Source organism: Crotalus tigris, unplaced genomic scaffold (assembly GCF_016545835.1).
Source record: "Crotalus tigris isolate CLP2741 ecotype Arizona unplaced genomic scaffold, ASM1654583v1 scf7180000020019.1302030, whole genome shotgun sequence".
NCBI classification, from domain to species: domain Eukaryota; kingdom Metazoa; phylum Chordata; class Lepidosauria; order Squamata; family Viperidae; genus Crotalus; species Crotalus tigris.
In genome coordinates, this window is record NW_024097821.1 from 229,865 (window position 1) to 257,500 (window position 27,636).

At 43.4% G+C, this 27,636-nt stretch overlaps 1 protein-coding gene across 9 annotated transcripts in view; it reads right to left on the reverse strand.

Moving 5' to 3' along the window:
* Window positions 1–4,112: 4,112 nt before the first annotated feature.
* Window positions 4,113–27,636, reverse strand: part of OBSCN (obscurin, cytoskeletal calmodulin and titin-interacting RhoGEF) — a 268,339-nt gene continuing 244,815 nt past the window's right edge. For all 9 annotated transcript variants that reach the window (XM_039365275.1, XM_039365278.1, XM_039365274.1 and 6 more), the window contains 7 exons: window positions 27,421–27,591; window positions 25,838–25,919; window positions 12,797–13,036; window positions 11,405–11,628; window positions 9,861–9,936; window positions 6,197–6,346; window positions 4,113–4,647 (listed from right to left, as the gene is read on the reverse strand). In XM_039365275.1, coding sequence (XP_039221209.1) covers window positions 4,473–4,647; window positions 6,197–6,346; window positions 9,861–9,936; window positions 11,405–11,628; window positions 12,797–13,036; window positions 25,838–25,919; window positions 27,421–27,591 — 1,118 coding nt within the window. In that variant the 3' untranslated portion in view covers window positions 4,113–4,472. The remainder of the gene's footprint in view (window positions 4,648–6,196; window positions 6,347–9,860; window positions 9,937–11,404; window positions 11,629–12,796; window positions 13,037–25,837; window positions 25,920–27,420; window positions 27,592–27,636) is intronic.

Consider the following 27,636-nt stretch of genomic DNA (forward strand, 5'->3'; position numbering starts at 1 on the left):
AGTAAATCCCATCCCTCCAAGTGAAGTATCTCTGAATTTGTTAAATTTACCCAATCACTAATTAATGTTAAGACCACAGAAGAAGATTCTTTGGGTTCTTTCTTCTGTTGTTCCTTTTCCTTGCGTCTGTGTGCTGCACGGGTCATCCTCTGCTCTTTAACCTCTGTTTGACATTGCCATTCCACTTGTGACTTCCCAGCAGAGATCAGACCTAATCCTTCAGATTGCTGTTCCACCTCTTTGCCGCCCAAAGATTTCTGGATCATAGATAAAGATGAGCCTGCTCCCAGGACCGCATTATAAAACTCTTTGGCTTTAGCAACCGTGTTAAGCCTATAACGCATCCCCGCATGGCTCAAAACAATACCCGTCGGAATCTCCCATCTGAATGACATCGATCTTGCTTTGAGTTCATTAGCTAGAAAAGCAAAGTCTTTCCTGTTTCTTAAGATTCTTGATGGAATTTCCTTTAAAATAATGACATCTTGGGCAGCAATCTGAAATCTCTTATTGTAATAAGCTTGTATAATTTCATTACGCAGAGGCCTCTTTGTAAAATAAATCACCACATCTCTTGGCAAATTCTTTTGTTTCGCAATCCAAGAATTAACTCTGTAAACTTTTTCCACTTCTCTGCGTAATTCATCTTTATCCATATTCAAAACAGGAGCTAGATCATTAAGCACCATCTCTGTCAAATCTTGATTCATATCTTCTTTCAAACCCCTGATTCTCAAAGCATGCTCCATTTCCCTGTACTGGGACATACAGCATTTCCCATTATATCTTTAATCTCTTGTGCAGATAAACCTGGCAAAGGAGGAGAAGGTGGAGGCAGTACTGATGGTGTAGCTTTAAGTTGTTGTTGTACAGTTAGAGTTGTAGGAGAGGAAACCACCTTAGAAAGTATAGAGGCCGGTTGCCTCTTTGAAGCCAATTTTCAAAGTATTATTCTCTCTCTCTTTCCTCTTAAAAGGAAAAAGGAAAAAGAAAAAAAAAGTACAAAAATTCTTAAAGTTTAAAAAAAAAAAGCCAAGAAAAGTGCCCAAAACACAATCAGAAAATAAAGGAGAGAGTTAAAAGCAATAAATGTATTCATTTAAGTCCATATTTTCTTTCCGGGAAAAAGAAAGTAAAGAACAAAAGAACAAAGTACTTTCGGAACGCCATCTTACTTTCACTCTCCGTGCCGACAAAAAAGAAACAAGGGAAAAGAATCAAAGTCAACTAGAAAAAAATTAAAATAAAATACTAAACTAAAAAAGAAATCCTTTAAACTGCTCTGTCCGCTTTAAAAATTACTCACCAGAACACCTTAAACGCGGAGATGGTAGTGGCGTTTCCTTTTGTCTCCGAAGAGACAAAAACAGCTGGGAGGCGGAGAGAGCAGGAACTCCGAGGGAACGCTCCTTCTGCCCCCTTAAAAGAAAAATCCAGAGGGGGCTAAGAGGTTCTACCTCTATTCTTGCAATCTCTATCCCTTCCCTTCGCCCGGGAAGGGGATTCCGAACCGCGGGCCAGCTGATGTTCGCTGCGCTCCGCAGATCTAACGCCGTCCCAGGAGGACGTTGCCAATTCTTATAATCTCTTATTTCAATAACCTTGGTTCACACACTAAGTCCAGTATCATTATGTCTAACTAAACTCTCATGCACATTCCTCCCCCCAGCATCATCTAACTCTATCGCTAATTCTAAAAGTAAAACATAAGAAGAAAATGGTTGCATCTCCATCTGTTGTCAAAGCAAAACATCCGATGTTAGCAGCGTTGACAAATCAATTGTTAATGATTTTTACGAATGTAACCCAGACAACAGTGTTGATTACCCCAGCACCACGGGGTGTCTTAAGCACTTTGTTCTAAGAATCAAAAAACCAATAAAATGTTTTTTTAAAAAAGAATTAATAATAATAATAGTAGTAAAGTTGGAAGGGACCTTGGAGGTCATGTAGTCCAACCCCCTGCTCAGGCAAGAAACCCTACACCATTTCGGACAAATGGTTGTCCAGTCTCTTCTTAAAAACTTCCAGTGTTGGAGCATTTACTGCTTCTGGAGGCAGGTTGTTCTACTGGTTAATTGTTCTCACTGTTAGGAAATTTCTCCTTAGTTCTAGGTTGCTTCTCTCCTTGATTAGTTTCCACCCGTTGCTTCTTGTCCTGCCTTCAGGCGCTTTGGAAAATAGCTTGATTCCCTCTTCTTTATGGCAGCCCCTTATTGGAATACTGCTATCATGTCCCCCCTTGTCCTTCTCTTCATTAGCAACCGTTCCTTATATGTTTTAGCCTCCAGTCCCCTAATCATCTTTGTTGCTCTTCTCTGTACTCTTTCTAGAGTCTCAACATCGTTTTTACATCGTGGTGACCAAAACTGGATGCAGGATTCCAAGTGTGGCCTTACCAAGGCATTAAAGAGTGGTATTAATACTTCACGTGATCTTGATTCTATCCCTCTGTTAATGCAGACTAGCACTGTGTTGGCCTTTTTGGCAGCTGCAGCACACTGCTGGCTCATATTTAAGTGATTGTCTACTAGGACTCCGAGGTCCCTCTCACAGTTACTACTATTGAGCATGGTGCCACCTATGCTGTACTTGTGCATTTGGTTTTTCTTGCCTAAATGTAGTGAATTGCAGTGATTTACTTAATAACGGTGGGAAGAAAGTTCACAAGATGGGGCAAAACTCACTAAACAATGGTCTTGCTTAGCAATGGAGATTTGGGACTCAATTTTGGTCATATGTCGAGGACTCTCTGTACTAAGAAGAACAAAGCAACTCCAGAGTTACCAGCACTAGCAAAAGCTACAAACAACCACAGCAACAAACATTTCTTTGGATTAGAGTATTTATTTACTGGGATGTATAGCCACATATATAAATAGGTAGGTCTGTTTTCTTAAATAATTGGGAAGTCAAAAGGCAGCCCGGCAATTTAATTTTTTTCTGTTCCACTAGGCTATTTTTCTTTTTAAAAAAGTCAACACGAGGAAGAAAAAATAGTTCAGCTATTGGATTTAAAAAAACACGGCAAATCGGTTGCTTTAAAACAGATGAAGCAATAAGACTGGATCTCTTGATTGCAAAACTAGGTCCCTACGGTGATAAACAGCCAGACAATTCATTCTTCACTGCAAAAGAAGCAGTAACCAATTAATTTTTTGGACAGCAGCAAAATCACACCAGTGGGGGCTGGGGGTAAAATGAAGACCCTGCACACCCTCTTTGATTAGATTATGAAAGATTTTTGCTGGCTTACCATTTCTTTTTTTTTTTTTTTAAGAATTCTGTAATTCTTTAAAAAGAACAGGTAGTTTGTCCAAAGGCCTGCATGCAGCTTGACTGGCTTACACGAGCCACCTCTTTATACCTCAGGAGGAGTGTCGTGTCCAGGATTATTTTTGCAAGAAGTTATAACGCATTGTGATTGTGGTTGAAATTATGAGTGTTCTCAGGTTGACAATGATTTATTGTCTGAGTATTGTTGCGTATTTTCACCCTAGGACATTCACATGTCAAAAGCCAGAGCTGTAAAGCCATCGAAACTCATCCAACTGTTAATGAAATTTACTCTGTTGTTTATCGCAAAGTTTTATTAGGTGTGTATGTATGTATGTATTTTCAGCAAAGGCTGAAGTTTTCTAAGGCAGAGCGAATTTCCTTCCTAATACAACGAGCTTTCTCTGCACCTGTGAATGTAGAATGCAACAGGGGGAAAAGAAATAAAGGCAACAAAAGGAAACTGCTCAATTAATTATTTAACTCTGCCATCAGATAATTAATAATTATTAAAACTAAAAGATTCATAAAACAAAATTCATAAAACCAGTTTATAGTCAATTAATTCAGTTTATTAATTTCATTTTGATTAAATAAATTCTTTAGTTACTTAAATAATTAAGATTAAATTAAATTTAGTTTAATAAAACTACCTTTAATTAAATTAAAATGAAAAATGAATTTAAATCTAAATCTTCTATATATCTTTTTTTGTGAAATGTTGTAAGGTGCGTAGACATTTGCATGCTCAGCTGATGGGGAACAACAGATAGAAAATATTGTCTAGATTCTTCTCCCCTCCCCCTCTAAAAAACAGATTTTTCATAAATACTTTCTTTTTTTTGCAAAAAAATAAAATAAAATAAGCCAGAGATTTCATAAGCTCCTTCTGTGGGTTGCCTCCATGTTTAAATTGCTTTTGGAAAGAGATAATCTTTCAGGTTTAAGATAATCCCTTAGGAATCACCCAACTTTCACTTTGTCCAATCTGTTAATTATTCCACTTTGTTGAGGAACTGAGAAGAACCTTACTATAAAATAAATAAAATGCATCCCTCTGTTGTGGCTGTGGCCTCTTCTCTTCCGCGATCCTAATAAATGTCTCAGCCTGCACACTTCTGAATGCTCGGCAATGTGCTGCTTAGCGGGGAGCCACGGAAAGCCAGAAAGAGATTGTGTGAAGGTGGCTTTGTTGTCTACACGGCCGTCACACCATACTTTGAAGAGAGGAGGACTCTTTTCCTTTCACGTTCGGCCACAAAATTTCTCAGCTTGGTGGTGGAGAAGGTCACCGTGGCTTGTTGGTGTTCGTCCAAGCCGGTCTCCTGCAGCCACGAAGACTGAAGACATTCTGTGGCTGTTGGTCTTCTCCTGGAAGGAAACAGAACATGGAGGTCGAAGCCCTATCAGAGAAGTCAAGTAGGGAAAACCATAATCGCTCTTGGTTTTTTTCAAAAAGGAGAAGGAAAAGGAGGAGGAGGAGAAGCTTTCAAGGTCTATGAGAAGAAAAAGCAGAGGTGAATCATCTAGAGAAGGTGCTCCATCCTAGACAGCTGGTGATGGGAGCAAAAGAGGGACTCTCTTTAATAGAATAACAGAATTGGAAGGGACCTTGGAGGTCATCTAGTCCAGGGCTTTTCAAACTTTTCACAGATTGTACCACTTTTAGAACATGACAATATTTGAGTACCACCAGTGTTTAGCAAGATGTCAAAAACTTGATGACTAAAAAAAGGGGGGAGGGGGGATTGCAGACATGGAGAGGGGAGAGAAAGCATAGAATGACAACCCGCTCGATCAGTAAGGGGAGGAGTAATGAGAGCGGTTTGAGTGCCAAACAACGGGAGGGAACGGATGTAAGGAGGACCGGGGTGGGGAATAAAGACATGATTGCTGAGGCATACCATACTCAAATAAGAGCTGTTGACACGACAAAGGAGGAGAGAGGTATACAATTGGGAAGGGATATTAACCCACAGTTAGTGGAACCCTATCCCCATCACAAGACACAAGAAAACATCAGATTGAATCCTCCCCCCGATACGGCAGGCGTTGGTATTATCGGAAGAGGATGGGATGTAAGGTTACTAATGCCTCCAAAGATCAATAGTGGAGGGATAGGGAAGGGCATCTGAAGAGAAGAACATAACGTTATAGACACATCTTGGTTATCAACTGGCCAATCAGGGCCAGTAACACGGTCTAGGAGCCATGCGCAAATGTTACTTGAACCTACTTAAACCACCTTTATTGTAATGGCCTTTTAGCCCTGACGATGCTGGGGAGTTCCCCCAGCGAAAGCTTGGCAACTTTTTAGTATAAGTATATTTTTAGTAAAGTATTCTTATTTTAACCCTCCCGGTGATCGTATTTTATTCTTTTATTCATAATTATGCCTGGGAGTCGCATATATATATATAATATATATATATATATATATATATATATATATAATATATATATATATATATATATATAGGTCTTTGGTTATTGTATTTTATTCTTTTATTCATAATTATGCCTGGGAGTCGCATATATATATATATATATATATATATATATATATATATATATATATATATATATATATATATATATATATATATATATATATATATATATAGGTCTTTGGTTATTCGGATTTTCTCCCACGCACGAAGCATGAAGCTGAAAACACCAGCCTGAAGATGACGAATGGGACTTCGTCGAAACACTGCCAAGACACTTCCAATTTTACACGGGAGAAAACCCGAACAACCAAAGACCTACATACAAACACCCGCGAAAACCTCAGAAAACAAATATATATATATATATATATATATATATATATATATATATATATATATATATATATATATATATATATATGCATATCTGCAACGTGGAAGAGGAACCCCTTGAGAAGCCCCCTTCTCACCATGGATTCAAGGAAAGCGTGCTTTGGAGAAAGTTGATGGCTCCCCCCGAAAGGCCGGCGTAACATTTGTTGAGTCGGATTTTGTCTCGTTTGACCAGCCTTCCGAAGTCACAGGCAGCCTCGGAGCTGATGGGATATTCGGCGCTCAGCCTGGAAAACAGGAGAGAAAGGAAGAATTATTCACTTGGTTGACAGAATGCCATATTTGTGGCTCGGAGTTCAAATGTGGGGGTCCTGGCTGGTCTCTGAGCTTGGTTGCTTTCTTGCAAACGTTTCATGATCCAACAATGTAACATCATCAATGGTAGAAAAGAGAGGAGGTAGCGGGGAGAAAGGGAAGGAGGAGGGGATAAGTGGAGGAGGAGGTAGAGGAGAAGAAGGAGAAGGGAGGAGAAGGAGGAAGAAAAGGAGGAGGAAGATTGTGAGGTCCTTGGTACATTCTGAGCTTTGTGGTTTTCTTGCAGACGTTTCATGACCCAACTAGATAATATAATCAGTTTAAGGGAGTGGGAGTTTTCTCCCTTTTTCTATAGAGTTGCTTCTCCTGTCAGTCTTGGTAGGATGTGGTTCTCCCCCCCCTTGGTAGAATATTGTTTTCTGCTTAATTGTTTCTTTAGTGTTAATCCCTGCTTATCTGGGTTTCTCTTTCTGTGGGGTCTTTGGTGCTCTCCGAGCCTGTTGGTTTTCTTGCAGAAAACTCAACTAGGTAACCTCATCAGTGTTAGAAGGGAGGGGGAGGGCAAGGACAAGGGGGAAGAGGAGGAGGAGGACAACAGTGGGGCCCTTCATGCACTCTGAGCTTGGTGGTTTTCTTGCAGACGTTTCATGACCCAACTAAGTAACCTCATCAGTGCTAGAAGGGAATGCTACAGTCCCTTCTCACACTGATGATGTTACCTAGCTGGGTTGTGAAACGTCTGCAAGAAAATGACCAGAGCTGAAGGAGTCCACCTCAATCCTGCCCTTCTCTGTCATCAGCCCAGGAAAACACCCAGAGACATCTTCCTGGGGTTGGCCTTGCATTCATCACTGACATATTCATTTTCAGTCCCGGTCAGCCTCCTATTTGACATGGGACATTCAACTAGAATCCTCTCCCCGGCTATCCTGAAGGGTAGGGGAAAGGGGAACCCTCTCAGGGGAAGATGGTAGTAAAAACCACAGCAGAGTTACAGCAGATGCAGACTTGGAGGGGAGGTAGGTGCCCCCATCATCCCAAAATCTCCAAAGGAGTCCATGATGATCCCCCCCCCCTGAATTGTAACAAAATTATGCAGTTTTTGTTAAGTTTATATTTTCTTCCTGGTTATCTCTATGGCCTTGAGTACTTTCTTATGCTAATCAGACTGTATTTGAACCTACTTTCAGCCAGAGTCGGCTGAAGGGGTGTATGTGTGTTCTTTTGTTGGAGGCTTGCCAGCAAACATGGGAGCATTTGGGGGAAATTTGGAGCAATAAAAGAACTGTTTGAATTGCTAGCTGACTGCATTGCTTTTGTGCTGTGCCCTGGGTCATCACAAGATGGGAAGGTCTATTCTCATTTTAGGCCTGAAAAGCAGCTGGGTGACTTTGTGCCAATCACCAGGAAGTAAAGAATTCTTGTCCCACCATAGACATGAAAGCCAGCTGGGTTACTTTGGGCCAATCACCAGGAGACAGTGAGTTCTAGTCCTGTGTTAGGTACAAAAGGCACTGGGTTACTTTGGGCCAATCACCAGGAGACAGTGAGTTCTCGTCCTGTGTTAGGTACAAAAGGCAGTGGGTTACTTTGAGCCAATCACCAGGAGACAGTGAGTTCTCGTCCTGTGTTAGGTACAAAAGGCACTGGGTTACTTTGGGCCAATCACCAGGAGACAATGAGTTCTCTTCCTGTGTTAGGTACAAAAGGCACTGGGTTACTTTGGGCCAATCACCAGGAGACAGTGAGTTCTCGTCCTGTGTTAGGTACAAAAGGCACTGGGTTACTTTGGGCCAATCACCAGGAGACAGTGAGTTCTAGTCCTGTGTTAGGTACAAAAGGCACTGGGTTACTTTGGGCCAATCACCAGGAGACAGTGAGTTCTAGTCCTGTGTTAGGTACAAAAGGCACTGGGTTACTTTGGGCCAATCACCAGGAGACAGTGAGTTCTAGTCCTGTGTTAGGTACAAAAGGCACTGGGTTACTTTGGGCCAATCACCAGGAGACAGTGAGTTCTAGTCCTGCCTTAGGCATGAAAGCTGGCTGGATGACTTTAAGCCAATCCCTCCCTCTCAGCCCAACCCACCTCACAGGATTATCGTGGGGGAAAATAAGAGGAGTGGGGTGTATTGGATATGTTCATCGCCTGGAGTTATTTGTAAAAATAATAAAGGTGGGATACAAATAATAAAATGAAATGAAACGAAATAAAATAAAGAAAAATAAAATAGAAAGTAAAAATAAATAAAACAAAAATAAAATGGGGCAGCAATCAGTCCCAGTTCCTGCCTCTGCCACCTTTTCAGAAACCATCACTGCGAAGACTTTGATAATATCTAATTGAAAGTCATGCCCATGAAGTTGCATTTCTCCAGATATTTCAAAAGCCATATTAGTAAGGAGAACAGAGGCAGGCTAATTACAGGCCAGGTTTCCTCCGCCTCTGCCCTCTTTTGCATAACGTTGTGGATCGGCTCTAATTACTCAATAGGTAGCCTCCTTTTCATTCAGGCACCTGTGATGGCACGTGTGGCATTCCCTAGTCCTATTTTTTCCCATTATAAAAGTGGCAGAGATCAATCCCAAGTCACCCAAGCAGGTTGAAGGGGAACTGGAACCTGCTAGTCCCCCATTCCTATTTCAAGACCTTCCCCACAAGAACGGGGAATGGCCCCAGGCCCTCTCAGAAGCTCCCTTGGCTGCGCAGGACAGAACCATGGTGTCCCCCCCCCCCTTAGTCCAGCATCTTCTCCACCACACCTGAGATTTGGGGAAAGAGGCTGGTTTGTAAATAAACAGCCTTGCAGGTTCTCTGTTCTAGGAAAGCTCAGAGAACACAGTTCGAGCAGATGTGCCTTTTACAGCTCCAGGCAGTCCTGCTGGACTGGGAACTCCAGTGGAAGGGGCCCACCTGAAAAATGAATGTATGTGTGTATGTGTTTGTGTTTGTGTGGGCGCGCCTTCCAGTTAGTTTCGGACTCCTGGACTAATCCCTGCAGTTTTCTGGGCAAGGGTTTTTTCAGAAGTGGTTTGCCATTACCAGTTTCCTAAGGATGAAAGAGAGTGGCTGGCTCAGGGTCACACAGTTGGTTTCATATTTGAGGTGGGCTAGAACTCTCCTGCTCCTGGTGATTGGCCCAAGGTCACCCAGCCTGCTTTCATGCCTAAGGCAGAACTGGAATTCCCTTTTTTCCTTGTGATTGGCCCAAAGCCACCAACTGGCTTTCACGTTTAAGGCAAGACTAGAACTCCCCATCGCCTGGTGATTGGTTCATCCAACTGGCTTCCATGGCCAAGACGTGACTTGAACCCACGGTTTCTAGCCTGGTTCCTTAACCACTAAGCCAAACTGGTTCTCTATGCCCACCTCTACTGTACATCTCATCCAATCATATGAGGATTTCTGTCCTCTGCAGAAGATTGGAGCAGAAAACTTCTACTTTGAAGGTTCTGTGATTCTGTCAACAGAAGCTGAGGTCAACTTACATGATGAAAGCCGTCACGCCAATCGCCCAAATATCTGTCTGAGGGACTGCTCCCTTCTCCGTTACCAGTTCTGAAGCTAAAAATACACATACGTGTTAGGAAAGTGTCCCACCATAATATCCAGATGCATTGGATTCAGAGACATTTGCAGAATTAAATTTAATAAAAAAAACCCCAGCAATAATCTGACCTATAAAATGGGGGCATAGTTTTGTTTGTTTGTGTATTACCCACATTTCTGAATTGCCCATCTACCTCAAAGAGGGTCTCTCTCTCTCCCTCTCCCTCCCTCCCTCTCCCTGCGTGTGTGTGTGTGTGTGTGTGTGTGTGTAAATGTGGGTTCCTTGCTGTTCTTGAGCTTGGTGGTTCTCTTGCAGACATTTCAATACCAAAGAAAGTAACATCATCACTCTCTATGAGTGGGTTCTCTGTTTATATTTGTTTGTTTTTGAGTGTTGTTTACTGTTTGATTGTTTCTCAGACAAACAATCAAATGGGTAAGGGACAGCCAAATCAGGAAACAACCAAGAACACATTAAACAACACTGTCAGGGCAAACCACTAATACAGAAAAAGAGAGGAAATCCCCCCTCCCATCTTTGGCACTGCTGATGTTCCCAACAGGGTTATGAAACATCTGCAAGAGAGCATCAAGGACCCCCACAGTTCAACCCTGCTGCACAAATATTCTCTTTTATATCTGTCTGTCTGTGTCTGTCTGTCTATCTATCCATCCATCAGCTATCTATCAGCTATCCATTCATCCATGCCTCCATCCACCCACCCACCCACCCACCCACCCACCCACCCACCTATCTATCTATCTATCTATCTATCTATCTATCTATCTATCTATCTATCTATCTATCTATCTATCCTCTCTCTCTAATCCAGTGGTTCTCCACCTGTGGGTCAGGACCCCATTTGGGGTCGAACGACCATTTCACGGGGCTCGCCAAACAACGCAGTCCGCCATTTTTTTCCCCTTTTCCTTAGCTGTGCTATTCCCTTTTATTCTATTGGCTTTTGAATAGAATAGACTCTCTTGAATAGGAGTCTAATTCCATTGGCTTTCAAAAGCCAATAGGAATTGTCCAGGCTGTCTCTGCCCTGCTGAGCCCGCCAAAAGTCCCATTCTGCAAAGGGTGCTGCACCAGTTGAGTAGTCCTCGACTTACGACTGTTTGAGTAGTCCTCGACTTACGACTGGTTGGGGGTCGCGGCATTAAAAAGGTTGAGAACCACTGCTAATCTAATCTATCTATGTAAATGTGTATGTATATGTATTTTATATAAATATGAAAAGAGTATATCTAATTGTTCCGTAGTTGAGCAGACAGTCTGAAGTAAAAAGCTTCAAGTTAAAACCTTGCCACTTTCAACTGGAGATCCAGACAACAGGAGATCTAGAGATCAGGAGATTTTACTCCTTAGTATCCATTTTCCCTTATCAAGATCAAGTGAAACGGAAAGATATTTGATTTTTCTGTATCCCTCTATTCGCGGTGCCAAATTCCTGCAGCTCAGATTTGCCGGTTCGCTCACCCATGGTTTCTACGTAATCCGTGCAACCATCCACAGTTAGGATTTGGTCGGGCGAGTAGAAGTGGGCGTTTCCAAAATCCAGAAGCTTCAACAGGTTGGGCTCAACAATCACCATGTTTTCAGACCGCAGATCCAGGTGTAGGATGTCCTGTTTGTGAAGATACTCGACAGCGCTGAGAATCTGCCACAGGTAGTCCCTGACCTGCACTTCTGAATAGGAAGTCCTGGGAAAGAGAAGACGATAAAAGCACAAAGGGGGTCACAGGTGCCCCAAAAGTTTGACTCGGCCGAGAGAGGCCAAGAAAATCAGCCTTAAGGGATAGGACCAGAGGCAGGCAGTCTTCGACTGTACGGTCATAATTGAGCCCAAAATTTCTGTTGCTAAGCGAGACATTTGTTAAGTGGGTTTTGCCCCGTTTTACAAACTATCTTGGCATAGTTGTTAAGTGAATCACTGCAGTTGTTAAGTTAGCCACCCGGTTGAATCTGGCTTCCCCCATTGACTTTGCTTATCAGAAGTTTGCAAAAGGGGATCAAATGATCCTGGGGCGCTGCGACCGTCATAAGTATGAGTCAGTTGCCAGCAATCTGAATTTTGACCACGTGACCATGGGGATGCTGCAACGGTTGTAAATGTGAAAACGGTCCTAAATCATTTTTTCAGTGCTGCTGTAACTTCAAACGGTCACTAAATGAAATGTCGTTATGTCGAGGACCGCCTGTAGTGCTGGATGGGATGCATGCAAAATCATCCCATCTTATTCAGAGCTATAGTGTGTAGAATCATCAGGAGACTGTTGGTCCTTGACTTACGACCACAATAGAGACCAGAATTGAGACTTGAGCGAAGTGAGTAATCATGGTCCCTATTGCAGTTGTAACAACCCTTTAAAGGAGTCGCACCTTATTTTACTACGTTTTTAGCCATGGTTGTTAAGTGAATCACTGCAGTTGTTAAGTGAATCACATGGTCGTTAAGTGAATCCAGCTTCCTCCATTAACTTTGCTTGTTCGAGCTAACTGTTAAAAGAGTCGCACCCTATTTTACTACCTTTTTAGCCATAGTTGATAAGTGAATCACTGCGGTTGTTAAGTGAATCACATGGTAGTTAAGTGAATCCGGCTCCCCCCCTCTCCATTAACTTTGCTGGTTCATGCCAACCACGAAGGTCGCAAGTGACAATTATGTGACCCCGGAAGGCTGCAGTTGCTGTAAACACATGCCGGGTTGCTAATTTTGATCAGGAATGTTGCAATGGTCATAAGTGCAAGGAACTAAGTCTAAGTCCCTTTTTTTTAAGCACCGTCATAACTTTGAAAGGTTGTTAAAAGAATGGTTGTAAATTGAGGACCGCCTGTAGTTGGCCAAATAGAGGAAATATCCCTACTTACCTTCCAGCTAAGGCATGAAGCAGCTCGGGCCCCACGCAGAGTTCGACAATCAGCACAAGGTGGCGTGGACTCACATAGGCGCCCTGCAGTTGCCCTATGTTGGCGTGGTGCAGCTTCCTTAGGATCTGGTATTCCTGTAGGATGGCGTCTTTCTCTTCCGGCTGATACGGGATGATTTTGGCAGCCAGTGGATTTCCGCTGAATTTTTCTCGGCATTGCTTGATGATGCTGAAGCGGCCTCTGATCCAGAGGGGGAAAAAAGACAACCAACATCATGGGTTTACTTTCAAAAATAAACTGGACAAACTTTTGATCGGGATGGAATAAGATCTCCTGCTCAGGCAAGGGGGTTGGACTAGATGACCCACAAGGTCCCTTCCAACCCTATGATTCTATGAGGTCTTCCATTTCTAAAATCCTAAAAAAAAATTGTGATTGAATGGGATCATTTCCTGGTGTTAAACTGGGATCAGTACCGCACGTGGAGAAAAAAGTGCTAAATCTAACCCCTCAACAGATTGTCCTTGACTTAAAACCATTCATTTAGTGACCGTTCAAAGTTACAACGGCACTGAAAAGAGTGACTCATGACTGTTTTTCACACTTGTGACCCTTGCAGCATCCCCAGGGTCACGTGATTAAAATTGACAACTGGCTCGTATTTACGACGGTCGCAATGTCCCTGGGTCACGTGATCCCCGTTTGCGACCTTCTTCCAAGAAAAGTCAATGGGGAAGCCAGATTCACTTAAGAACCATGTGACTAATTTAACAACTGCAATTATTCGCTTAACAACTCTAACAGGGAAGGTCGTAAGATAGAGCAAAATTCATTTAACAACTGTCTCGCTTAGGAACAGAGATTTTGGGCTCCGTTGTGGTTGCAGGTTGAGGACTATCTGTAATGTGTCAGCTAAACTGGGTACTGATATCTTCTTCCAGTTACATCAGTGGTTCTCAACCTTTTTAATGCTGTGACCCCCAACCAGTCGTAAGTCAAGGACTACTCAACCGGTCGTAAGTCGAGGACTACTCAACTGGTGCAGCACCGTTTGCAGAATGGGACTTTTGGCGGGCTCAGCAGGGCAGAGACAGCCTGGACAATTCCTATTGGCTTTTGAAAGCCAATAGAATTAGACTCTATTCAAGAGAGTTTATTCTATTGGCTTTCCAAAGCCAATAGAATAAAAGGGAGTAGCACAGCTAAGGAAAAGGGGAAAAAAATGGTGGGCTGCATTGTTTGGCGACCCCCATGAAATGGTCGTTCGACCCCAAATGGGGTCCCGACCCACAGGTGGAGAACACTGCTTTACATGGCTTGGAGCCAAGTTACCTGTGTGGCAGCCCAAAGGTGCTTTTTCAGTAGACAAGTGGACTTTCTTGTTTCTCCTTTGAAGACGTTTCGCTTCTCATCCAAAAAGCTTCTTCAGCTCTGACCAGATGATTGTTGGAAGGATTGATACTCTTTGCAGACAGAATATAAATCCTTCCATCCTCCACTATTCAGACAAAGCTGAAGAAGCTTCTTGGATGAGAAGCAAAACATCTTCAAAAAAAAAAAGAAGAAGAAGAATGTCCAGAGGCCTCCTGAAAAAAAAAAGTATCTTTGGGACAACCATGACCTGGATGACTGAGAACCTCCATGGACTTTCTGCCGGACAGCCATTTTCCAAAAATCTCTACCTGTTGAATTGGATCCGGCAAGTTGGCCACGCTGCAGTTGCTGTCAGTCAAAGAATGTCGCTGGTTGGGGACTGGAAGTCCTCGACTTATGACCACAATTAAGCCCAAACTTTCTGTTGCTCAGCCAGACAGTTGTTAAGTGAGTTTTGCTCCATTTTTACCAATTTTCTTGCCAAAGTTGTTACGTGAATGACTGCAGTTGCATGGTCATTAAGCGAATCTGGCTTCCCCATTGCTTGTCAGGAGGTCGCAAAAGGGGATCACATGATCCCAGGACACTGCAACCGTCGTAAATATGAGTGAGTAAGCAAGGGTCTGTGTTCAGTCCTCGAGTCAACGGCGAATGAATACAGCACATTCTGTAATTCCAACAGCCCTTTATTTGAAGTAGTTCTCTCTCCGTCACAGCTCTGAGGCTCGCAGGCCTCTCTGACTCCTTTTAATAGCGTCCCCGGGCAAAAAGGTAACATTTGGCGCGAAGCTGGTGCCAGCCAGTCTGGTCCCAGGCAGCTTGCAACTGCCCGGGACCATTGCAACATCCCGAGCCTGCTTTTGCAGGCTCAGGACACAACACCCCTTCCCCCCCGGATGAGACTTATCAACTATAGAGATAGTTATACGCGATCTCAACACGAGCGTAGTGTGCCAACCCCAAACCTGCACATCTATTGCAGCTGTGCAATAGCCACACCACAAATGGTACTGGGCTATTGTTCTGGAATTAACTACCCAACGCTCACACTCCCATTTTCCATAACAGTAGGCACCCTCTCACTTTCCTTGCTTGGACAGCAGGGTTACAAAGTCCTCATGATACTTGGGAGATCTTTTTACTCTCTGTGACCTCCTTAGATTCTGAGAACCCCCTACTTCTTCTTGTGCAGAGGATGAAGTGGAGTTGCCCCCTCTTTCAAACCCTGGTGGTCCCTGTGAACTGTGTCCCGTTGCCTGGCCTGCTTGCTTGCCCACCGGGCTCGTCAGACCAGGACTTTGCTCCCCCATGAACCTGGTTGACCTGCCTAACTGTAGGCTCTCGGGCCCTTCTTTATGCCTGCCAATGTTTGGCATTTCTGTAGAGCCCTCCAAGTCCACAATGGACTTATCAAGGGGATGCATCCCTTCACTCCCAAGCCCCGTAACAGGATTGTCTGGGGTTTCTGCAGTGCCCCAATACTCAGTTGCCCCCCAATCTATGCCAGAGGTGCCAGAATTGGGATTTGCCTCTCTGACCACCTCCCTGTGTGAAGACTTCCTTTTGGAAGCAGTAGCAAACTTGACTGGGCCAACTTGACTGTTTGTGTGCCAGTTCTCTTGCAATGTTTGGGTTATTTGGATGCTCCCGGTTATTCTCCCTGACTGGAGTACTGAATGGTAGTTGTGAATGATGAGTATGCCCTTGGGTGACTCCCTGGCTGGAGTAGGCACTGGTGCCTGTATGCTTTCTTGTTCCCTTGAATTCCTGTTTGGAACACTTGCGGAATCTTGGAACAGGCCGTCTTTGGCCTCTCCGTCTGGCCCCGGCTGCTGCCAACACCTTTCCCTTTGCCTATAATGGTCCCTCTCCCCCCCCCCCCGGAGAAAGCCCAGGAGTTGCAGAGGGTAAGTCTAGTCTTGTGCCCAGCTGATCGATATGCTGCCGAAGGACACGACCGTTGTCCAAAGAGACCTCATATGACAATGGATCAGTAACCTTGCATACTACGGCAGGAACCCACAAGTGACCGGGCCCGTAGTTCCGAGTCCATACTGGGGCACCCACTTGCAGACACCGCGGTGCCCTGGGTTGGGTGACCTTAGGAGGCAGTCTGTCCGGGTGCAACCTGTCAAGTTTGGTGATCAGTTTGCGCCCCCAACGGAGTTCAGCTGGGCTCTTCCCAGTGGAAGTTGAAGGTGTGGTGCGGTAAGCTAGAAGAAAGTCTGCCAACCTGTGGTGCCAGTCCCCGTAGGTCAGTTTCTTTAAAGCAGTGGTTCTCAACCTTTCTAATGCCGTGACCCCATAATACAATTCCCCATGTTGTGGTGACCCCCAAGTGGGTGTGGCCACCAATAAGAGGGAGTAGGACAGCTAGGGAAAAGGGAACAAAATGGCGGACAGCATGGTTTGGCGACCCCCGTGAAATGGTCATTCGACCCCAAATGGGGTCCCGACCCACAGGTTGAGAACCACTGCTTTAAAGCATCCTTGGTGATGCGGACCATCCGTTCAGCCATACCGTTGGTGGAAAGGTGGAAAGGTGCAGAGGTGGCATGATGAATCATGCTGGCCTCCAAGAAAGCTTGAAACTCAAAAGAAGTGAATTGAGGACCATTGTCAGACACCAGAACATCTGGGAGCCCATGTGCAGCAAAAATCCCTCTCAATACTTGAATGGTCTTGGCAGCAGTGGTGGAAGAGACAGGTACAACCTCAAGCCACTTTGAATAGCTGTCAACAAGGACCAAGAAGAATTGACCCTGAAAGGGCCCAGCGTAATCTACGTGCACCCTAGATCAAGGTGACCGTGTTTCCTCCCATCTATGTACAGGAGCCTGAGGCATTTCCGGGGGTGAGCGCTGACACAAGTGGCATCTGTTCACTTGAGCCTCTATCTCCCTGTCTAACCCTGGCCACCATAAATGGCTGCGCACAAGCGCCTTCATCCTGACAATGCCAGGATGGCCCTCATGAAGGGAAGCCAAGACCCTAGGCCTCATTGAGGTAGGAATAACAACTCTGCTGCCCCACAACAGACAACCCTGAAAAGTGGATAACTCATGCTTCTTAAGCCAGAAACTCTGAAACTCAGTACCTGGACAACTCTCTGGCCATCCAGACAAAACCCAGAACAATACACGAGTGAGTGTGAAGTCCGTGGCTGATTCAGCAGCCACATCCCTGGCATTTAAGGGCAACTCAGGCAACGCCTGAATGGAAAGAATGTTGATGGCAGGGGCAGGGGCAGCCTCTACCATTTGTAAAGGTAATCTACTAAGGCCATTAGCATGGCCCATTTCCTTGCCAGGTTTGTGAACCAAAGAAAAGTCATAGGCTGACAGAAAGATGGACCATCTCAGCATTCTGGGGGAGATGATATGGGGGGGTTTGTTTGTTCGTAGTAAACAACCCCAACAGAGGCTTATGGTCAGTGCAGACCGTGAAGTGTCTGCCATATACAAAATCATGGAATTTTTTAATATCAGCAACAATGGCCAAGGCTTCTCTATCTATCTGAGCGTAGTTTCGCTCAGCAGAAGACAAAGTTCTGGAGTAATATGCAACAGGAACCTGAGTTCCATCAGGTCTTAAATGGCTAAGTACAGCTCCCACCCCATAAGGGGAAGCATCACAAGCAATGCACACAGGAAGAGTTTCATTAAAATGTGCAAGCACATCATTTGATGTAAGTAAGGCCTTGACCTCATTGAAGCTTTCTTCATGTGCTTGTGACCACTGCCACACTGCCTCTTTGTCTAAGAGCCGATGAAGCGGCTCAGCTACATTAGTTTTGTTAGCTATGAATGCATTATAAAAGTTCAAGAGGCCCAGAAAAGCTTGTAATTCAGCTTTAGATTTAGGCCTAGGAGCCTGCAGGATAGCCTTTAATTTAGACTCAGCAGGGTGAATGCCCTTGGCATCTATTCTGAATCCCAGGAAATCTGTAGAAGACACTCCAATTTTGCATTTATTTTTTTTAAGCTTGAGGTCTGTTTTCCTGAAACGCAGCAGAACAGCCCTCAATAATAATAATAATAACAATAATAATAATAATAATAATAATAATAATAATAATAATAATAATGTTAGACTAGAAAATAAGATCAGCAAGTTAAGATCACATGCAAGCAAGCTAGAACAGATGAAAGAAAAGAAGCTGAAGAACAAGAAGACCAAAGAATACCTAATCAAGAAATACCACTTAGAAACAAGGAAGATCAAGGAAGCACTGGAAATAATAAAGCAACAAATAACAGCTATAGCCAGGAAAATCAGTAGATATGAAGCTCGAATTGCAAACTATAGGCAGAACCTCCAATTTCAATCCAATCAGAAACGTTTCTACCAATCCATCAATGGAGAAACTGCAAGGAATCAGTCAGTACCTGACAAGGAAGAAACAGTGCAGTTCTGGAAGCAGATATGGGATAACCCAAAGAAATACAACAAGGATGCGGCTTGGTTAAAAGAGGTGGATGCAAATAAAACAGAAGTTGAAATGAAAGAACTAGTAATAACAACAAAAATGGTAGAAAAAAGAGCAAAGAAAATCAAAAATTGGTCAGCACCAGGTGAAGATGAACTGCATGGGTTTTGGTTGAAACATCTAACTGTTATACACCCACTCATTGCCAAGCAGTTCAACAATATACTACAAGGAGGAGAAATTGAAAAGTGGCTAACAACTGGGAAAACCTACCTAATAATGAAAAATCCAGCAAAAGGGGCAACACCAGGTAACTACAGGCCAATTACCTGCTTACCAACAACTTTCAAATTACTAACTGGTGTGGTAGCTGATGCAGTACAACAGCATCTAGTTGAAAACAATCTCTTTCCACCTGAGCAGAAAGGAAACCGCCCCAATAGCAGAGGAACAAAAGATCAACTCCTAATAGACAAAATGATCTTGGAAAACTGCAAGAGAAGGAAGACCAACCTGAATGTGGCATGGATTGACTACAAAAAGGCATTTGACTCTCTGCCACATGATTGGATAATCAAGTGCCTAGAAATAACAGGAGTCAGTAGAAACATCAGAAAATTTGTGCAAAGATCGATGGCACAATGGAAGACACAGTTGCAGATCAATGGTGAGAAGCTGGGAGAGGTTAATATCAAGAGAGGAATATTTCAAGGAGATTCATTATCACCATTACTATTTGTTATTGCACTGTTTCCTCTGTCAACAATACTGAATAACTCAGGACATGGCTATCAAACATCAAAAACATCTGCCAGACTATCCCACCTCCTTTACATGGATGATCTGAAGCTGTATGGAAAAACATCATCTGAAATAGAATCGCTGCTCAACACTGTCCGTATATATAGCCAAGATATTGTAATGGAGTTTGGCTTGGACAAATGTGCCACACTTACTATCAAACAAGGAAAAATAATGAAAACTGAAGGAATCAAGATGCCCCACGAAAATAACATTAAGAGTCTGGATGAGGAAGAGTACTACAAATACTTGGGTATCCTTCAAGCTGACAACATCAAGCACACTGAAGTCAAGAAAAAGATTAGAGGTGAATACATCAAGAGAGTGAAGAAGATCTTAAAATCCAAACTCAATGGAGGAAATACCATAAAGGCAATCAACACCTGGGCAATCCCAGTCATTAGGTACACAGCTGGAATAGTGGACTGGACTCAAGCAGAACTAAAAGCAATGGATAGGCAGACCAGAAAAATAATGACAATGAATCATGCCCTTCATCCACGCAGTGACATTGATAGACTTTATCTACCAAGGCAAATAGGTGGGCGTGGAATGCTACAAGTACATCAGATGGTTGAAGAAGAAAAAATGGCTTTGGAAGAATATCTGAAGAACAATGATGAAGATGCACTGAAATTAGTATATCAGGAAGGCTTACTGACTACTGGAGAGACCAAACTGGCCTACAAGAAAGACCAAATGAAGAACAGAATAGAGGCATGGGAAGACAAAGCACTACATGGCCAATACATGAAAAAAATAGCTGGGAAAGCAGATAATAATAAACCTGGCAATGGCTAAGAGCAGGAAAATTGAAGAAAGAGACCGAGGGACTAATTCTGGCTGCACAAGACCAAGCCTTAAGGACAAATGCATACAAAGTCAAAATTGAGAAGACAGCAACAGACAGTAAGTGCCGCCTATGCAAAGAAGCTGAAGAAACAGTGGACCACCTGGTAAGCTGTTGCAAGAAGATTGCACAGACTGACTACAAGCAGCGCCATGACAAAGTAGCAATAATGGTGCATTGGAAGATCTGCAAAAAATATCATTTGCCTGTAAGCAAAAACTGGTGGGATCATAAAATAAAGTCATAGAAAATGATAAAATTAAACTGCTCTGGGACTTCAGAATTCAAACAGACAAGCACCTGCAACATAACACCCCAGACTTAACAATTGTCGATAAGAAAGACAAAAAAGTCTGGATAGTGGATGTGGCAGTGCCTGGAGACAGCAGAATAGAAGAGAAAGAACTGGAGAAGATAACAAAATACAAAGACCTACAAATAGAAATAGAAAGACTGTGGCAAAAGCAAGCAAGGGTAGTACCAATAGTCATAGGCTCCTTGGGTGCAATCCCAAAACAACTGGAGCACTACTTGAACACCATTGGCATTGACAAATTCGCTATTAGTCAATTGCAAAAGGCGGCCTTATTAGGAACTACTTCCATCCTGCGACGATACCTGTAATACCATCAAACATCCACATCTGCCTATCCCAGGTCCTGGGTAAGGACTCGATAGATAGACAAAATGCCAAATCCAGTCTGAACATCTGGCTGACTGTGCGATGATCCATAATAATAATAATAATAGTAGTAAAGTTGGAAGGGACCTTGGAGGTCATCTAGTCCAACCCCCTGCTCGGGCAGGAAACCCTACACCATTTCGGACAAATGGCTGTCCAGTCTCTTCTTAAAAACTTCCAGTGTTGGAGCATTTACTGCTTCTGGAGGCAAGCTGTTCCACTGATTAATTGTTCTCACTGTCAGGAAGTTTCTCCTTAGTTCTAGGTTGCTTCTCTCCTTGATTAGTTTCCACCCGTTGCTTCTTGTCCTGCCTTCAGGTGCTTGGAAAATAGCTTAATTCCCTCTTCTTTATGGCAGCCCCTGAGATATTGGAATACTGCTATCATGTCCCCCCTTGTCCTTCTCTTCGTTAAACTAGACATACCCAATTCTCGCAACCGTTCCTTATATGTTTTAGCCTCCAGTCCCCTAATCATCTTTGTTGCTCTTCTCTGTACTCTTTCTAGAGTCTCAACATCTTTTTTACATCGTGGTGACCAAAACTGGATGCAGTATTCCAAGTGTGGCCTTACCAAGGCATTGAAGAGTGGTATTAATACTTCACGTGATCTTGATTCTATCCCTCTGTTAATGCAGCCTAGCACTGTGTTGGCCTTTTTGGCAGCTGCAGCACACTGCTGGCTCCTATTTAAGTGATTGTCTACTAGGACTCCGAGGTCCCTCTCACAGTTACTACTATTGAGCATGGTGCCACCTATGCTGTACTTGTGCATTTGGTTTTTCTTGCCTAAATGTAGAACCTTGCTTTTTTCACCATTGAATTTCATTTTGTTAGTTAGTGCCCAGTGTTCAAGTCTGTCCAGATCCTTCTGTATCTGAAGCCTGTCTTCTGGAGTGTTGGCTATTCCTGCCAGCTTGGTGTCGTCTGCAAATTTGATGAGTTCCCCATCTATCCCTTCATCCAAATCGTTGATGAAGATGTTGAAGAGTACTGGGCCCAGAACAGAGCCCTGGGGCACCCCACTACACACTTCCCTCCATATAGATGCAGTTCCATTGAGGACCACTCGCTGAGTACGGCGGGTCAGCCAGCTACGGATCCATCTGGTGGTGGTTCTGTCTACCCCACATTTTTCTATCTTGTCAAGTAGTAGGTTGTGATCTACTTTATCAAATGCCTTACTGAAGTCCAAGTAAATTATGTCCACAGCATTCCTCTGATCCACTAATCTCTCAGCTAAATTTTGAGTGGATTCTCCTGCTATTAGGACATCATCAAAATAGGGGCAAACCCCTGGTATACCTCTCAGGGTGTTTTCCATTACACTTTGGAAAATTCCAGGAGCTACATTTACTCCAAATTGTAGTCTTCTGACTTTGAATGCCCCACTATAAGTTACAATAGTTTGTGCTTCAGCAGCAGCTTCATCAACAGGTAACTGTTGATAAGCCTGTGCTAAATCCAGCTTTGCAAAAACACGCCCCACTTTGAGGGAGGCCAAAATGTGGCTGACTACAGGTACAGGATATGCATGCTGTTGCAATGCCTTGTTTAAAGTGCATTTGTAATCTGCACAGATGCGAATGTCCCCATTAGCCTTGAGAGGCGTGACTATGGGAGTTTCCCAAGGACTTGAGTCAGCAGGTTCTAAGACACTTTGCTGAATCAATTTGTCCAATTCAGCATCAATTTTCCCTTTCAAAGCAAAGGGTACTCTCCTTGCCTTTACTCTGATAGGAGAGACAGTGGGGTCCAGTTTCAAGGAAACTGGGGGGCCTTTGTATGCTCCCAGCTGAGGGCTGAAGACATCTGCAAATTCTTTGCAGACTTCCTGTAGACCCAATGTTTGCAAACTGTGAAGCCCTATAACTTGTATTCCCAAGGCCTCAAACCAGTTGAGTCCAATGAGACTCGTGCGTTCACCCCCAACTACCAATATATCTAATGGACCTTCAAAATCCTTGTATTGTACATTAAGGGTGGCCTCCCCCTTAACACACACCTTGGAATCTTGGAAGTCCGTTAAACTTGGCCTGGAACCCACTGCTAGAGCAAATCTTTCTGAAAGTGTGAATGGAAATAATTGAAAGTGCAGACCCAGTGTCCAGTTCCATAACTAATGGAACTCCTTGCAACTTCACCTTAAGTGACAGTTTCTTTTTAAATGGCTTGTGGGTGCCTGTTCTATAAATGCTTCTACGTGATGCACAGAAACCCACCGTATTTTGGCTGGGGACCCTAGTACCTTTCAGGCGCAATTCTTCTCAGGGTTGTACCTTCTGACGGCCCAGACACACAGCTGCTATGTGGCCTTGCTTTCCACATGCTCTACAGATTGCAGAACGGAACCTGCAGTCGGTCCTCCTGTGGCGACCTCCACACCCGAAGCACTTGGGTACAGCTGAAGATTTTTCTTTGTCTTCCTTCTGTTTTTTTTCTTTGGCTGGGTAAAGATGATCCACCTCATCTTCAGGATCTTCTTCCGAGCTCTCCTGGACTCCCTCATGGTGCATGGAGACGGCTTCTGGGTTGTTCCTGATAGGCCTCATGTTCTTGACTGCCCCACCTGCTGCCTCTTCTGCAGTGACCTCTCTCAAGGCATCTTGGAATGAAATGTCCTCCTTTGCAAAGAGTCTCTGTTGCAAGTCTCTGTTCCTAAGCCCACATACAAATTGGTCTCTCAACCTTTCTTCTAAGTCTTTAAAATCACAAGGCTTAACTGCTCTTCGTAAGGCTGCAATGTATTCTTTAGCTGATTCACCAGCTCTTTGATCCCTCTGTTCAAAAGTATGTCTCCATGCAATAACAGACAACTTGGGCTGAAAATGTTCCTTCAATATTTTTTTTAAATCTGTATAAGTGACAGATTCAAGAGGAGCAGGGGCTGCCAAATTTTCAGCAATTTCAAATGCATCTTGACCACAGACACACAGCAAAGTAGCGGCCTTCAAGCCATCTTCTCTTACTTGATTTACTCTAAAATAATTTTCTACCCTGGCAACATAAGACTCCCATCTTTCTGGGTGCATGACATCGAATTCAGACAGTCTCCCTATCTTCGCCATTCTTGCTTCTCTGGTAGGAAGGGGTCTATCAGCCACCTTACCTCCAGCGACGCTGTACTGGCAGGCCAGGTGCTGAGTTTAACGCCGTCTTCCTCTCTTCAGGACTCTTGGGTAAGCTTACAATTCTTCTTTTTGTTTTTTGTAAGCCATCCCATCCTCGTCGCCAGTGTTGAGTCCTTGAGTCAACGGCGAATGAATACAGCACATTCTGTAATTCCAACAGCCCTTTATTTGAAGTAGTTCTCTCTCCGTCACAGCTCTGAGGCTCGCAGACTTCTCTGACTCCTTTTAATAGCGTCCTCCTAAGATCACCCAACTCACGTAACATTTGGCACGCTTCCGCGCCTCGCGCATGCGCGCGAAGCTGGCGCCAGCCAGTCTGGTCCCGGGCAGAAAAATGGTCATGTTCACTTTTTTCAGTGCTATTGTAACTTGAAACGGTCACTAAATGAATGATTGTAAGTCGAGGACTGACTTTCAATAGGTGAAGCTTCAGGAGTGATCTGATTCTTTCCTTAAAGCTTTTCCCTCACCCATTGCATAAACGGTGACTCATTTGTTGTGCAGAATTTCAAAAATTAATTCTGGGTGTTCACTTCTAGCCTAGCCCAGATACGCAGCTGTTGGCTAAAATATTTTCAACCACAACAAGCACTCCCTGGAAAAACTTTATAAAGTTTCAGCTCTTTCCCACACTACTTTTGGCTGCTGAATTTCTATCTTTCTCTCTCTTATCTCTCCATCTATCTTCTGTATGTCTGTATATCTCTGTCAAGTCTGTATCTCCAAATCTCTCTCTCTCCCTCCCTCCCTCTCTCTCTCTCCTGTATTTCTATCTTTCTTTCAACTCTCTCTCTCTCTCTCTCTCTCTCTCTCTCTCTCTCTCTCTCTCTCTCTCTCTCTCTCTCTCTCTCTCTCCATCCATCTACCTATCATCTATTTACCCCTGCCTTAAAGAAAACACTGCTGATAGGATCCATTTACAATTCCTTTTTTTAAAAAAAACAGTGTGGTCATTTATTTCATTTGCAAATAAAGAGAATGATCCAGATAAGAACCTTACGAGTTCCCAGCGTCTCATTCTCAGTTTATTCTTTGGGAACCTTGCTAGATAGCCAGATCAATCAACCAAAGGCCAGACCTTGAAAAGAGGGGGGGGGGGGGTGTCTCCTTTATATCAAATTATTGCTGCAACTCATCCAAGAAGGGGTGCATTGAGGATCTTAAAAGGACATTTCAGCAAGATTTATTTTCGTTGTAAAGACTCACTGAGAGTGAATGGGTTGCCATATAAATTTTAGAAAGAAAGAAAGAAAGAAAGAAAGAAAGAAAGAAAGAAAGAAAGAAAGAAAGAAAGAAAGAAAGAAAGAAAGAGGAAGGAAGGAAGGAAGGAAGGAAGGAAGGAAGGAAGGAAGGAAGGAAGGAAGGAAGGAAGGAAGGAAGGAAGGAAGGAAGTTGGCGTACAGGTAGTCCTTGACTTAAAACAGTTCAATGTTAAAATGGCACTGAAAAAATTGACATGACCACTTTTCACACTTACGACCGTTGCAGCACCCCATGATCAACATTCGAACACTGGGCAACTGACTCATATTTACGACGGTCGCAGTGTCCCAGGGTCACATGATTCCCCTCTGTGCCCTTCTGACAAGCAAAGTCAATGGAGGGGGGAGCCAGATTCACCTCACAGCCGTGTGGCTAACTTCACAACCGCAGGGATTCAACTTAGCAACTGTGGCAAGAAAGGCCGTAAAATGGGACACAGCCCCCTTAACAGAGGTCTCATTTAGCAGCAGAAACTCTGGGCATAATTCGAGGACCACCTGGATATCCCGTACCTTTTAATCTCGGTCTGGAAGGCATAGGTCTGGTGCGTTGGTGGGGCTGCCATCCTGTTCTCTTCCTCTTGAGCCTGAAATGCTGAAAGAGGGCGGGAAGAAAGGACAAATTCTAAATTAAAACACGGTTATCGGAGTAGATAAAGTGCTCTTAACATAACGCTGACACTCTGATGCTGCACTTAGTTTCCCAGGAGGGAGCAGGGCCCGGAGCCTCCACCACTCCCCTTAATACTGGTTTTATTACCATTATTATTCTTAACCCTAATCCTTCTGCATGGCTCATTGTGGCTTTCAATTAATGAAAAGAAAGAAAGATGAAGGGCGGACATGATAAGCAGTGTTCCAATATCTCGGGGGCTGCCCCAAAGAAGAGGGAGTCAAGCTATTTTCCAAAGCTCCTGAAGGCAGGACAAGAAGCAATGGATGGAAACTGATCAAGGAGAGAAGCAACCTGGAACTAAGGAGAAACTTCCTGACAGTTAGAACAATTAACCAGTGGAACAACCTGCCTCCAGAAGCGGTGAATGCTCCAACACTGGAAGTTTTTAAGAAGAGACTGGACAGCCATTTGTCTGAAATGGTATAGAGTCTCCTTCCTGAGCAGGGGGGTGGACTAGATGACCTCCAAAGTCCCTTCCAACTTTATTATTACTATTATTATTATTATTATTATTATTATTATTATTATTATTATTATTATTATGGATCATCGCACAGTCAGCCAGATGTTCAGACTGGATTTGGCATTTTGTCTACCTATCAAGGATAGGCAGATGTGGATGTTTGATGGTATTACAAATATCGTCGCAGGATATCTGTTATTATATTATATTATTATTATATTATTATATATATTATTATTAGATTATTATATTATATTATTATTATTATTATTATTATTATTATAAGGTAGTCCTCAATTTACAACCATTTGTTTAGTGACCGTTCCAAGTTACAACAGCACTGAACAAAATGACATGATCAATTTTCACATTTGCGACCATCGCAAAAATCCCCATGGTCATGCGGTCAAAATTCGGACGCTTTGAACTGACTCATATTTATAACCACTCCAGTTTCCAAGGGGTGACGTGATCCCCTTTTGCCACTTTCTGGCAAGCAAAGTCAACGGAGAAGGCAGATTCACTTAATGGCCATGTTGATTTGCCTAATCGTTGCAGATTCACTTAACAATCAAAGTGATCCCTTTAACAACCAATCAGACGGGTCAAAACTCGCGTAACAAATGTCTCGCTTGGCAAGATAAATTTTGGGTTCAATTCTGGTCATATGTCGAGGACTACCTGTAGTTAATTTCTTCCAAGAATTCCAATTTTCGTTGGGATTGAGGAAACATCCAGATCAAGAAAAAAAAAAAGGTAGGTTGTGTGGCGATAAACATTCCTTGCTGAATTTAGAGGCTGACCTAGGCTGGTCAGTCTTACCGCTGAGAGGAGCGGCATATAAAGGTGAAAATAAATGCATATTAAATAATAATGTTTTAAAGAAGTCAGCATGAAAAGGACCCCAGAGTTCAGTGATGAGCTACAAATATTCACTCCTGTTGAGAAAGCGAATACCTGCTTGATCTTCTTCACCAATTTTCACTTTGGGGGTTGGGTAGCTGTAGGGACCCACGCCGGCTGGGCTCACGCAGGCAATGCGAAAGGAGTAGACCAAACCGCGAGGAAGGTGTTCAACTGTGTAACAGCAAGCCGGGATGTCACTGGCCAGGGTTTTCCACTCTCCATCTTGGCCAAGAAGCAAAAGAAGGAAAAAAATTAATATTAAATAAA